A 13,566-nucleotide genomic window follows, 5' to 3' on the forward strand; every position below is an offset into this window, starting at 1 on the left:
ATGTCTCAATTGACCAATTCCAGGAGGAATGGATTACATCAGGGGTGTCAAACTCAAGGCCCGTGGGCCGGATGTGGCCCACGGGCTGCTTAGATCTGGCTAACCCCGCAGGGTTACCTTGGAAACAGCAAAGGACTGGCCTGTGGTGCCTCTGCTAGCGAAAATAAAGCTTGGGGGGGGGGGAGGACACACCCGCCCTCTGCTCCATTTTCGGCCAGCAAAAACAGAGTTTGGAGGGGGGGGCACACAGTTCTCCAGGCTCCATTTTCGGTCACAACAACCTTTTGCCAGCGAAAACGGAGTTGGGGGGGGGGGCGCTGTGGCACAAACATCCTGGGATCCGTTTTTGGCCACAATAGCCTCCTGCAGCCCTCTGCCAGCAAAAACGAAGCTTTGGGGGGGAGGCACACACACACCTCCAGGCTCCGTTTTTGGCCACAATAGCCTCCTGCAGCCCTCTGCCAGCAAGAACGGAGCTTTGGGAGGGGGCACACACACACCTCCAGGTTCCGTTTTTGGCCACAATAGCCTCCTGCAGCCCTCTGCCAGCAAAAACGAAGCTTTGGGAGGGGAGGCACACACACACCTCCAGGCTCCGTTTTTGGCCACAATAGCCTCCTGCAGCCCTCTGCCAGCAAAAACGGAGCTTTGGGAGGGGAGGCACACACACACCTCCAGGCTCCGTTTTTGGCCACAATAGCCTCCTGCAGCCCTCTGCCAGCAAAAACGAAGCTTTGGGGGGGGAGGCACACACACACCTCCAGGCTCCGTTTTTGGCCACAATAGCCTCCTGCAGCCCTCTGCCAGCAAAAACGAAGCTTTGGGGGGGGAGGCACACACACACCTCCAGGCTCCGTTTTCGGCCACAATAGCCTCCTGCAGCCCTCTGCCAGCAAAAACGGAGCTTGGGGGCAGAGGGCTGCAGGAGGCCGTCACAACCCAACCCGAGCTCGAGTTTTGCTGGCAGAGTGCTCGGGCCACCACAAGTGCCACCGCCACGAGTGATGTCAAACTGGCTGCGCTCACCCTGGCCACGCCCCCTCCGGCCCTCCCGAGATCAAACACAACCCTGATCAATAAAATCGAGTGGGAGATCCCTGGATTACATTAAATACAAAAATAAAAAATGGTGCTTTCCCCACCCACATGCATCAGTGCTTGAAAACATACACAGAACCAAGGCAGATTCTCCTTACTGTTCACTGCGACCCATTCGTTTAGATCTTCGCCTTCGGGCAACATAACGGCCATCCGTAAGTTGCCACTTCCAAGAGTTGCCTCCGCGTGTTTCAGCAGCTCATATTGGTGGGAGCCTTCCGGAATGTTCTTCTTTGGTTTAAAAGTTTTAGAAGAGCGGTTACCACTGCAAAAGGGAGGAAGGAGATTCTGAGCGCCAGAAGCAAGGAAATAATTTCATTATTCTATTCTGATACATTTTCGGTTACAAAAAGAACCCCCCATCCCCCCCCCCTTCACAAGCAATACAAAGAGTTACATTAAATAGGATTGACCTCTCTCGGAGGTCAGCATTGTTGCATCCAACCTAAATGACATCCACAACCCTCCCAATTAAATAAAAATTTAAAAATGATTAAAGCAATTACCCGTAAGATTGTCAAACCCGCTCAAGGCCTCAATGTTCTGATGGCAATGTTTTGTTGATCGAAAACCGGTGGTGGGTTCTGGATCCCTTTGCAACTGGTACGGTTGCAATGGGGCCTGGCGTCCTCCATGTGAACACGCGCAGCGCACGCACGCGTCTTACCGTCCAGCGACACCTCCGCAACGCTCCAGCTGCTCGGCAGAGCGTCGTGTAGGCGCTATGCGCACCACACGCATTCGCGGAAGCGCCAAATAGTTTAAAGACAGGTAGGGAGCATGGGTGGGTAGGCGAGCCCTCCGGAGCACTGTACTGGAACGGTACCCGGGGCTCCGGGCAGGGTCCGGTATGCCCGTATCAGGGCGTACCATCTGTAACCCACCATTGCCGAAAACACACGCAGGTAGTCTTAACTTACAACCACAATCGACCCTAAAATTTTGATTCCTTAGCCAGTCGTTAACTGAGTTTAGCCCCATTTTACCACCTTTTTTGTCCCAGTTGTTAAGCAAATCACTGCAGTTGTTAAGTGAATCACGTGGTCATTCAGCGAATCTGGCTTCTCCTATTGACTTTGCTGGTTGGGAGCCAAGAGTCTGGCAGTTCTCAGCTGCCTTCAAAGTCAGACATCAGTGAGGCAGACAAACAGCTGGAGCCTGTTCCCAGTATGCACAGAGCTGCCAGACGAAGGGAGCAGCTAAAGAACAGGGGTCAACTTGGGAGTAAGGCCACAGGTGGACGATGAATGGCCCCTCCCAGAGGAAATAAAAGAGGAGCAAAAAAGGAGTGGAGTTTGCAGGAGACAATTCGCTTGCTTAATTGGCTCGTGACTCTCCGAGACTCCTTGCCAGGTTTTACAGACATCGGCCTGGCAGCTCTCCAAGCCAGATAAGGTCGGTGACTGTAAATCCCCCCTTGAAAGACTTTGCTGGATGTGAATGGGCTGAATTCACAATAGATTAATAAAAGGGTTTTTTGTCGGGACAAGGAGTTTGCTTCATGCTCTTGGGAAGCCTCAGTCAGAACACCTTCCTATACGACCACAGGCTACTGCAAAAGGGGTCCAAAATACAGAATAAAAGAACACCTTCATTTTGAACAGGTACGAAAACATAAGTCAGCTTTTTTCTTTCTTTCTTTGCAAACCGAGGATGACTTGAGATTCTCCATAGACATTGAGCGATATTTTTTAAAGCTCCGAAATGTTTGTTAAAGCAGCGTTGTCTACTTCCTCTTTACTGTATAGATAAACAGGAACTGTACCTCCCCACCGCTTAGTCTCTCTTCCCAAATTACATATTCAAAACCATACTTCCAGTTTTTGGCTGACACTTTAAAAACAAAACATGAGCGGAACACATTTTACAGCAGAAACTTTGTGCATGTATTTCCGGACTCTCCAGCTTCCAAAACTAAAAGAGGTATATAAAAAAAAAAAAGACGCACTGTTTTATTTAAATCTCAATTATGAAATTTTACATGTCGGTGGACTGTGTATTTTCCTTATTATTTCGTCACTCATATTCAGCTAAACACAGAAAGCTTTCTCGGCCGATCAACTAAGTTCACTTTGTTACCCTGTTTCCCTGAAAATAAGACCTTCTTGGATAATAAGCCCAGTCGGGCTTTTGAGCACATGCGCTAAAATAAGCCCTCCCCTGAAAATAAGCCCTCCTCTAAAATATTTAAACGCATGCGCAGTCGGTCCCTGTCATTTCCTGGGGGGAGGGGGGAACATGTCCCACGTGCCCCATATGCACCTGCCATCCACACGGAACGGCCTTGTGGAGGCAGATCCTGCAAACCCTAGCTATTGCGTCCCTTCTCTTGGTGGCGGCCACAACAATGGAATGGAATCCTGCATCCAGTTTTGGTTGCCACGATGTAGACAAGATGTGGAGACTCTAGAAAGAGTGCAGAGAAGAGCAACAAAGAGGATGAGGGGACTGGAGGCTAAAACATATGAAGAACGGTTGCAGGAACTGGGTATGTCTAGTTTAATAGAAAGAAGGACTAGGGGAGACATGATAGCAGTCTTCCAATATCTCAGGAGCTGCCTCAAAGAAGAGGGAGTCAAGCTATTCTCAAAGGCACCTGAGGGCAGAACAAGAAGCAATGGGTGGAAACTAATCAAGGAGAGAAGCAACTTAGAACTGAGGAGAAATTTCCTGACGGTTAGAACAATTAATCAGTGGAACAGAAGTTGCCTCCAGAAGTTGTGAATGCCCCAACACTGGAAGTCTTTAAGAAGATGTTGGATAGCCATTTGTCTGAAAACGGTATAGGGTTTCCTGCCTAGGCAGGGGGTTGGACTAGAAGACCTCCAAGGTCCCTTCCAACTCTGCTATTGTATTATTGTATTGTAAAAAGAGCGGCAGGCCCAGTGGTGCTAGGGCTGGCAAGAATGTGCTAGAAACGTCCGGCCCTCTCTGGATCAGCTGGGCCACGGGCCGAGGTTAAGGGGCCTCCTGCACCTCAAAAATAATAAACCTTCCTGGAAAAGGGTGTTAGTACTTACCTGATACGCCTCTTCTCATAGTGGGGAGGAGTATCCAGGATGGGTTGACCTTATCCTCTTGTTGATTGGACTGAGTCAGATAAGCTCTTGGTATACGCCTCTGGTCCACCAGGCACCACCCAGTTATCGACTCAGTCCCTCAACTGGACAGTTTGCCATCCTGGATCTCCGATAATTTGGAAAGAAATTTAAAGAAAGAAATAGGATTAATTCATCTCCCTACAGCAGCAGCTGTAAGCAAGCTGGACAGCTCTCTGAGCTGCAAGAAAGCCTGCCTACTCCTCCCCTTTATTTTGCCAAGTGCAAAATAAAATAAGACCCTGTCTTATTTTCGGGGAAACACGGCATAACATCTATACAAGTGTTAAGAAAAATACTCGGATTTTTTTTAAAAAAAAATTACCTGCAGTCAAGCAGAGTAAGACATAATTGAACTAAGTAATAGTATAGCCTCCAAAACTAAAAAAGCAACTTTAAGCTTTTATAATTAGATGACTATAAAATATTAAATGTTTGGAACAAAGTTGTCACTAAATAATGAAAATATTAGGCCTGAAATTCTATACTGCTGTATATCTTTAAGGCCCAGTGAATTCAGCCTTCAATTTAAGCAATTATCCAGATATGCTGACTTCAACTCCCAGAATTAATGCTGAGATATCTGGACATTAAAATTGAAAACATCTGGAGAACATCCAAGATAAGGAAAGTGAGTTTAGTAAGTAGTAATTAGTTCATCTATTGCTGCAAACCTCTCTTTAAAAATATCAAAGAGAAACAAGATAAAATACATTTTATTTGCACAACTTGGAAAAACAGCCTAGAAACTGGTTCATAATGAATCTGTCAAATCCCTTTTTAAAATTCTCTAAGCTGCTGACTATTACAGCAGTGAATTACCATTCTATAATGTTTACCATTATAGAAAATATGTTATTTGTCTGCCTGGCATCCTCTGCCAGTAAACTTAATTAATCCACTTGGAAAAAAAAGCTGACCGCATACTTTCTCAGCGTCATCCATATATTTTATAACAACCTCATTATTTATTATACCATATTTCCCCCTAAAAAGATTAGGTTTCCCTCAAATAATTTATTTTTAAAATTGTCATTTTTGTATAGTTTTCTTGTCTAAGGGAGGACTAGAACTCACAGTCTCCTAGCAAATGGACCAAAATCACCCAGCCAGTTTTCTTGCCCAAGGGAAGACTAGAACTCACAGTCTCCTAGCAAATGGACCAAAATCACCCAGCCAGTTTTCTTGCCCAAGGGAAGACTAGAACTCACAGTCTCCTAGCAATTGAACCAAAATCAGGGGGAGATCAAATTATTCTCCAAAGCACCAGAAGGCAGGAACAAGAAACAATGGATGGAACAGTGAGGACAATTAACAAATGGAACAGCTTGCCACCAGAAACCGTGGGCGCTCCATCACTGGAGGTTTTTAAGAACAGACTAGAATTATTAGACAGACACTTATCTGAAATGATATAGGTGTCAGGGTTCCAAATAGCATCCAAAATTAAATCAGAGTCCGAGGCAAAGCATTCCTCAAAGTTCCAATTGATTAAGAGAGCCACGTTGGCACATCTGGGGAAACCTGAATCTGAAAGCTTCCCGGTTTTCCCCACCCAGTTGAAAGTTCAAGATCCTGCCCCCACACCCACAAGTCCATCCCATGGTCCAATCTCCCACTGCCATGCTGGCAGTTCCACCCATCTAGTTACGGTCAGGTGCAGAGGCCCAAAGACAAAGGATGACCTTGGCTTCCTAGAAAGAATGTTGTTATGGCTACATAGCATCTAACTCCATACAATCCCCCCTCCCATTTTCCCACAATAGAAAATGCGTAGTAGAATAATAGAAAGTGTGGAAGGCCAAAGATCGAAAATAAAAGATGGCTGCAGGCTTGACAATAGGTTCTCCTGCTTGAGCAAGGGGCTGGACTAGAAGACCTCAAAGGTCCCTTCCAGCTCTATTTTATTCTAAATTACCGTGTTTTCCCGAAAATAAGACAGGGTGTTATTTTCTTTTGACCCCTGAAGTAAGCGCTTGGCCTTATTTTCGGGGAGGTGTTATTTTTGAGGTGCAGAAGGTGACGAGCGTGGTCCCCTCATGGCTGCTGCTGTGTTGCATTATTTTCAGGGGAGGGCATATTTTAGCGCATGCACTCAAAAGCCCGATTGGGCTTATTATCCAGGGAGGTCTTAGTTTCAGGGAAACAGGGTAGCAGACCCAGAGAAGAGGAAAAAACAATGTAGATTTTGTGCCTATTCAGAGAAGGAGGAGAAAATTATTATATATAGGAAAAAAGCTAAGGAAAAAAGCAAAAAAAGAACGCAGGCCCAATAATATTGGTATGTTAGAATAGTAGATTTTGGAGATCTTCTAACACCAGCCTTCTGATTAAACTGACAAACCCAACACATTTCAAAATCACACAATCCGATTGCTGAGCCACAATTACACCCTTGAAAGAAAAGGAAAAAAAAAATAAAAAGCACAAAATCCAGAACTTGAAATAAAAGAGTGCATTTGTCCATAAAGTTGGAAAACGAGATCTCGGAGCGTACAGTATATTTGGTATGTGGTTGCAAAGGCTAAAACAACACTGAAGGCTCAAGAGGCCTCTGAAATAATTGCTGGATGTAAGCTTCCTTACAAACTTAATGAAAAGGATTGGCTGGATTTTTGTTTTGGAATAGAGGAATGTTTGCCCTACATCCATGCAAAGAACAGCTAACAGCAGAATTGAAGAAAATCCAGAGAAATTACTGATTTTTCTCTCAGCTGTTCTAATGCAATGCATGGGGGGGTCTTAAAATTTCAATCCAAAGAACAATTTTATGGCAGGGGATCATATATATCTATATATAAAAATGAAATATCACTCATGCATCATCACAAAATCTCCAGAACCTCTACAAACTTGAAATTTGGCACATGTGTTCCTCTTGGCTTCTAGGTGCTTGCTAAGGAAGGATTTTTCAAAATGACCATCAGATCTTTAGTATTTCTTATATTATTATTAACACGCTCTGATGCTAAGGAGTTAGTCTGAGGAAGAGAAGGGGATAGGAGAGGATCAATAGAGCCGAAGGTACAGGATAATAAAAACAAGGACAAAGAGGCTGAAAAACAGCTTCTGTCCCAGGGCAGTAACTATATTGAATTCTATTGTATAGTGCAGTATTACTGCAATATCAAGGGGTTTTCAATTCAATTGTGTGGAATGCGAAGGATGTGTGCTTGTGCTTTATTTTTTAAAGTTATAATGTACACTGAAGATGGCATTTAATTTCGTTGCACGAGGTGCAACGACCATAAAGAAAAGTAAAGTAATTCACAATACAATCCCTTTTATATCTCCTTGAAGAGTCTCAATGCAGCCCAAAGATTTAACAGCGGGCAGTCACCGGGAAACTCTGAATGATGTCTGGGTATGCAAAACTAAAGAGATGGAAGTAAGGCCTTCCATCTTCCTAGCTTTTCTAAGTGTCGCTTTTGGCAATCACAAAGTGAACAAACACGGCAACGTTTGACTTTGCACAATTCACATTCTCTCCCTGTCGAGCATGGATACTCGGTTATCTATGTTGGATGATCAAACACAGAGATATACCACTGCTGCTCCATCACCATTTATAACCGAACCCCTTAATAAATTAAACTGCGATCTTTTGCAATTCATTTCGGTGTTGATTCCCAATTCAAAACAGGATAAAACTGGAGGAGACTGAAGGGAAGTTTTTGGAAGGAATTTCAATGCAAGGGTGGAATCAAGACAGAAAACATTTACGGGAAGGAAGTAGACAAAACAATACTAAGACAGGGGAAGGAAAGAAGGAAGGAAGGAAAGAATCACAGACAAAAGAAATGGGGAGAAAGGCTAATGAAGATGTCCGCACTCACACATTTTAAACAGAAAACAACAGAAATTGTTTCAAAGTCGAAGCGATGCAAGAAACTAGAATAGAATAGAATAGAATAGAGAAGGAGAATAGAATAGAATAGAATTCTTTATTGGCCAAGTGTGACTGGACACACAAGGAGTTTGTCTTTGGCGCATATGTTCTCTGTGTACATAAGGAGAATAAAAATACATTCATCAAGAATAAAAAGATACAACACTTAGTGATCGTCAAGGTTACTAATAAGCTATCAAATCCTACTAGGAAACAATAAAAATATAAATTGTAAAGATACAAGCAACATGGTTATAGTCGTAAGTGGGGAGAGATAGATCCTAGGAAGGAAGAGAAGAATAATAGTAATGCAGTCTTAGTAAATAATTTGACAGTGGTGAGGGAATTATTTGTTTAGCAGAGTGATGGCATTTGGTAAAAAAAACTGTCCTTTTGTCAAGTTGTTCTGATGTAACGTGTTTGTTTTGAGGGTAGGAATTGAAACAATTTATGTCCAGGATGCGAGGGGTCTGTAAATATTTTCTCTGCCCTCTTTTTGACTCGTGCAGTATACTAGTCCTCAACGGAAGGCAGGTTGGTAGCCATTATTTTTTCCTGCAGTTCTAATTATCCGTTGAATTAGGGAGTCAAATACAAATGACTCAGGAGACTTTCCAGAAACGTAAGAATTTTACGACTGCATAAACAGACTTTAAATCTCCCTGGGTTTATCTGCATTTATTCCCCTCGTAAGTGTATTTACAACGGCAAACTGAGACCATGAAATACAGACACATCCAAAGAACAAGAAATCTGTTTTATAATGGGCCACTGGATTGCTTAAAGACTGTTTCTTGCAAAGTTAAACGCCGCTGGATCTTTTCATGGGTAGCCAGTTGTGAAGTTAATCACCCAAGTTAAATCCAGGGATGAAACAGCAAAACTCTGAATGTACTGCGATCTGAAAAGATGTATTCTTATCTTGGCGTTAAGAGAACCTGAGAAACAGAAACTGGTTTCCTGTTTTTTTTTTTTTTTTTTTTTTAAAAGCAGCGGTGAAATGAAAACACATCAACCTTTCAGGAGGAAACTCCGAAAATGGCGATTGACAGAGTTGAGAAGGCACTGAAAAGGGGAAGAGCGCAAATTAGATGTTCACATAACCAAAGAATGTGGCTGCAGGTCATCTAAACGGAAATGCGAATTGTTGGGTTTTTTTTAAATTTAAACGGAAGTGGAATACTGTACAAGATAGAGGTGCAAAAAGCTACACTTAATGTAGTCAATGTTCAATACTTCCTTTATTCTCCACATGTACGGTAACTAGAGAGAACAGAATAAAACTACAGGTTTAAGGGTTATTAAAATTTGTATGCCGCCCACTCCCATCGGGACTGTGGGCGGCTACAGAAAGCGCATCTCGCTTTTTCCGTAACCCTCCATCAATTCTTCTTGAGAATAAATGGCGTCTCGAGTCTGCAAGCATCAGTTTTTACCTAGATCAGTGATGGCGAACCTTTTTCGCCTCGGGTGCCAAAAGCACACGCGCATGCGCGCTCACGCCCGCTCGCGTGCCCACCCCATAATTTAATGTCCCACACACACCGTGCCTCTTACGCATGCGAGCGTGACCCCTCTCCCCCACTGCCCCGTGCATGCATGCATGGCTTTCTTAGAGCCTGGGGAAGACCAAAATGGCCTCCCCAGCCCGCCCGGAGGCTTCAGGAGGATTCCCTGAAGCCTTCGAAGGGCAAAAAACAGCCTGACGCACAACATGGAAACTTCAGGAAAGCCTCCGGAAGATAAAAAACGTCCAAAACTCAAGGCCGAAAATCAGCTGGCCAGCGTCCAGGAGTTGACAGGGCAACACCTCGCGTGCCCTCACAAATGGCTCCGCGTGCCAACTGTGGCACACGCGCCATAGTTTCCCCATCACGGACCTAGCTCATTATGTGCCTTTCTCTGTACAGGTGGGGCTATGTTAAAAATATTTAACAGGTAATTTTATGCAACCTATGCAAATTAAAGATCCCCTATTGCTACCCTTCCATTCTTCATATTGAAACGTTATCGCACTGCGTTGCATCCTTTAAAAAAAAAAAGGTTCTAGAAGCTTTCTGAAGAACAGAGGAAGTGGTCGCGGTTATTTTTAATTTGTCAACTAAAAAAGTCAGGTTTCCAGATGTCCACGGCCGATATGATTGGGATACTAGCCAACATCGGTGAGAAGTGGCAAATTGCAGATGGGACACAATTTGCTTGCTTGTCTGGCACAGAAATTTAAGCAGATTAAGTACACTGCCACTGTCTTTCTAGACTACCACATCAACCATGTTTCCCCCAAAATAAGACAGGGTCTTATTTTCTTTTGACACCCGGAAATAAGCACTTGGCCATATTTTCAGGGAAATCTGAAAATAGGGAAATAGTCTTATTTTTGAGGGGCAGGAGGTGGCAACTGTGGTCAGCTCATGGCTGCTGCTTTTGCAATATTTCCGGGGAGGCCTTATTTTCAGGGGTGGGATTATTTTAGTGCATGTGTTCAAAAGCTCGGTTGGGCTTATTATCTGGGTAGGTCTTATTTTCGGGGAAACAGGTTATCTATTCACATTTATGCTCCTGCAGTCACCTTTAAACTGCTATTTATTCGGGTTTTTGCAGTCATTAAACCTGGGAGAGATTCAAATACTTGAAAAATAAACTTACTTTATTCCTATTCCACAAAAAAAAAAAAAAAAACAGAGATGCAGAGGGTAAGCAGATAATAACCAAAACAACTTGACAATTCTGTCAGTGGATACCCCATGTTAAAACAAGCAGTTCAAATTACAGGTGAATTATTTCCACTTTATAACACAACGGGCTATTTTAGATGTGAGTTTTTACTAGGATATTATTCAAGCCAATCCTATTGTGAGATTGTGACGTTCACGGCAGCATAGAATTTCCTGCTTTGCATTGCTTAGAAGTAAAAAATGGCCCACATTAATTTGAAATTCCTTTTCCTACCAACCTGGATACATTAGCCAGCTACGCAACTGGTTATTTCAACACATGCCAAGTTTCATCACGAGAACGGCCTTGCCAAATTAGAACAACAACAAAAAAATCATCAATTCTAATCAGGCAGCCTCTTACAAGCTTCCAAGAACAACAGTGCTCCTGATTGTCAATGTTATTTTATAATCAGAAATATTGTTCCCAAATATGGGCTTATGGGGGTAGCAGCCACCTATAAGAGTTCTCTATTCAAGGACTTGTCTGGTCTCATTACAAGCCCTTAACAATAAATATAATAATTTATAAATATGTGAAACAGGAAGCTTTAAATGTTGATCCAGTAAATGTAATTAAGCAACTTCAAATTCAGTTTATCATGATCACTAAATATTGTTAACATTAACCAAGAATCCTATATAACAGAGGTAGGGAACCATGCTCTCCTTATGACTTGTGGACTTCAACTCCCAGAATTCCTCAGGTAGCATGGAATTCTGGGGTTTGAAGTCCACAGGTCATAAAAGGGCAATAATTTTCCCCACCCAAAAATCCCAAGCCATTTTAAAGGTCAGGACCATGGTTAAATAAAGGTAAAAGGTTTCCCCTTTCTAGAACATATCCAACTCTAGGAGGCAGTGCTCATCTCCTTTTCTTAGCCAAGGGAGCCCAGCATGAGGCACACAAAACACTGTTATCTTCCCACCAAAGTGGTACCTATTTATCTACTTACATATGCATGCTTTCAACCTGCTAGCAAGGTGGGCAGGAGCTGGGGTGAGGACGGGAGCTCCCCCCATCACGTGGTGCTTGGGTCTTGAACTCAGGGTCTTTAACCACTGAAACACACACACACACACACACACTATAAAGGTGGGATTCTACTGGTTCGAACCGGTTCACGTGAACCGGTAGCTCTGACGATCAGCTGTGAGCGAACCAATTCACTCCAACGATCAGGTGGGCCCACCTGCCCGGCCCTGCGCTTATATCTGCCATATATCTTCTGAGCTGTTTCGCGCAGCAGAGCGGAGTGTTGCGCCTCTGCTGTGTTACTCCCCAGCAGTAACGCGGAAGGTAAGTTTTCTTAAAACCGCAAAGTGCGCGATCACCGAACCGGTTGCTAAACCAGCAGAATCCCACCATTGCACGCACGCACACACACACCACAATTAAATACACAGCCCCTTTAACAAACTGAAGATGAGGTTACCTATTCTCAGCAAGCCCAGAGTAAAAAGATTAACAAGAATAAATAGTTTTCCCCTCAGGTACTGGAGTCAGAATACTAAAGGATCTGGCATGGAATGATGGATGGACGTGAATTTTACACGGAGCACTGTTACCTTCCTACCAAAGGTGGTTCCTATTTTTCTACTTGCATTTTACATGCTTTCAAACTGCTAGGTTGGCAGAAGCTCAGACAAGTAAGGAGAGCTCACTCTGTTACACGGCACCAGGGATTCGAACCACTGAACTGCCGACATTTCTGAATGCAAGTAGAAAAATAGGGATCACCTTTGGTGGGAAGATAACAGCGTTCCGTGCGCCTTCGGCATTTAGTCATGCCAGCCACGGAGACGTCTTCAGACAGCGCTGGCTCTTCGGCTTTGAAACGGAGATGAGCACTGCCCCCTAGAGTCGGGAAACGACTAGCACATAAGTGCGAGGGAATCTTTACCTTTACCTTACCAACTAACTGAAGTTGGTTATGCTGAATCTCTAAGCCAAAATCACCCAGCAACTTCCCACGAATTTAGGCCCAATTCCAATATCTTAACCAGACCACTGCATTAGCGCTCATCAAATCCCTGTGAGAGAAAAAAAAATGTACCACTGTTTTTTGGATTTTAAAAATGTAGGAAAGAGGTGACCACGAAACCAAATGTTACTGCTGTCTTCCGCCAAGTTGATATGCTAAGTCTTGATTTTGCAAGACGCTTCCTTTCTGTTGTAGATCAAGGAGTTTAAGGAACCTGGTCAATTTCGTATGCTCAACAAAATTGGTTTTTGACCTTGGTAGGAAATATTTTTTCTCAAGATAAACAGGAGTAAGCAGATCTCCAAACTTCCAACCTGACCTTGTTTATTGTAAGCAATGTCTGGCAGCCATCCGATTACTTGATCTAGGGACTTCTGTGTGTAATTTGCAGTCATAACATGAACACCCAAATAAACCCTTCCTTTCTCAGAGATGCGTTAAGATAGGACAGTTGTTCTAGAAATGCAACATAGCTTCAAGCACCGAGAAGTTATTTTGGCTACACAGCTTAGTCAGCTATCAAAGAAAATGCATGATGTGGTTCTTATTTTGAAATGTTAGCATTCACAGAAGCTCAACAGGGCTGCCCCAGCATTTAGGAACAAAAAAAAAACAACAACCACAATTTAAACTCTGGAATGCCATATTTATAAAAACTCTGATTTCTTGACCATCCAGAGCAGCCCGTTCGGCTTAAAGCTTCCATTTTTATCTGTGATAAAAGATGCTAATCTAGCCAGATGTTTCAAAGAATCTTTGCCAAGTTCTATAAACCCAAATCT

The 13,566-nt window shown here is 43.5% G+C and overlaps 1 protein-coding gene across 1 annotated transcript in view; it reads right to left on the reverse strand.

The window, feature by feature from the left end:
* MOB1B (MOB kinase activator 1B) overlaps positions 1-13,566 on the reverse strand; it is a 37,150-nt gene that overhangs the window by 13,539 nt on the left and 10,045 nt on the right. Inside the window, exon 2 of the mRNA XM_087723962.1 lies at positions 1,197-1,363. Coding sequence (XP_087580088.1) covers positions 1,197-1,363 — 167 coding nt within the window. The remainder of the gene's footprint in view (positions 1-1,196; positions 1,364-13,566) is intronic.

This window comes from Thamnophis sirtalis, unplaced genomic scaffold (genome assembly GCF_051295495.1).
Source record: "Thamnophis sirtalis isolate CommonGarterSnake01/CBP01778 unplaced genomic scaffold, rThaSir2_p1.2 scaffold_10, whole genome shotgun sequence".
In the NCBI taxonomy this organism is placed as follows: domain Eukaryota; kingdom Metazoa; phylum Chordata; class Lepidosauria; order Squamata; family Natricidae; genus Thamnophis; species Thamnophis sirtalis.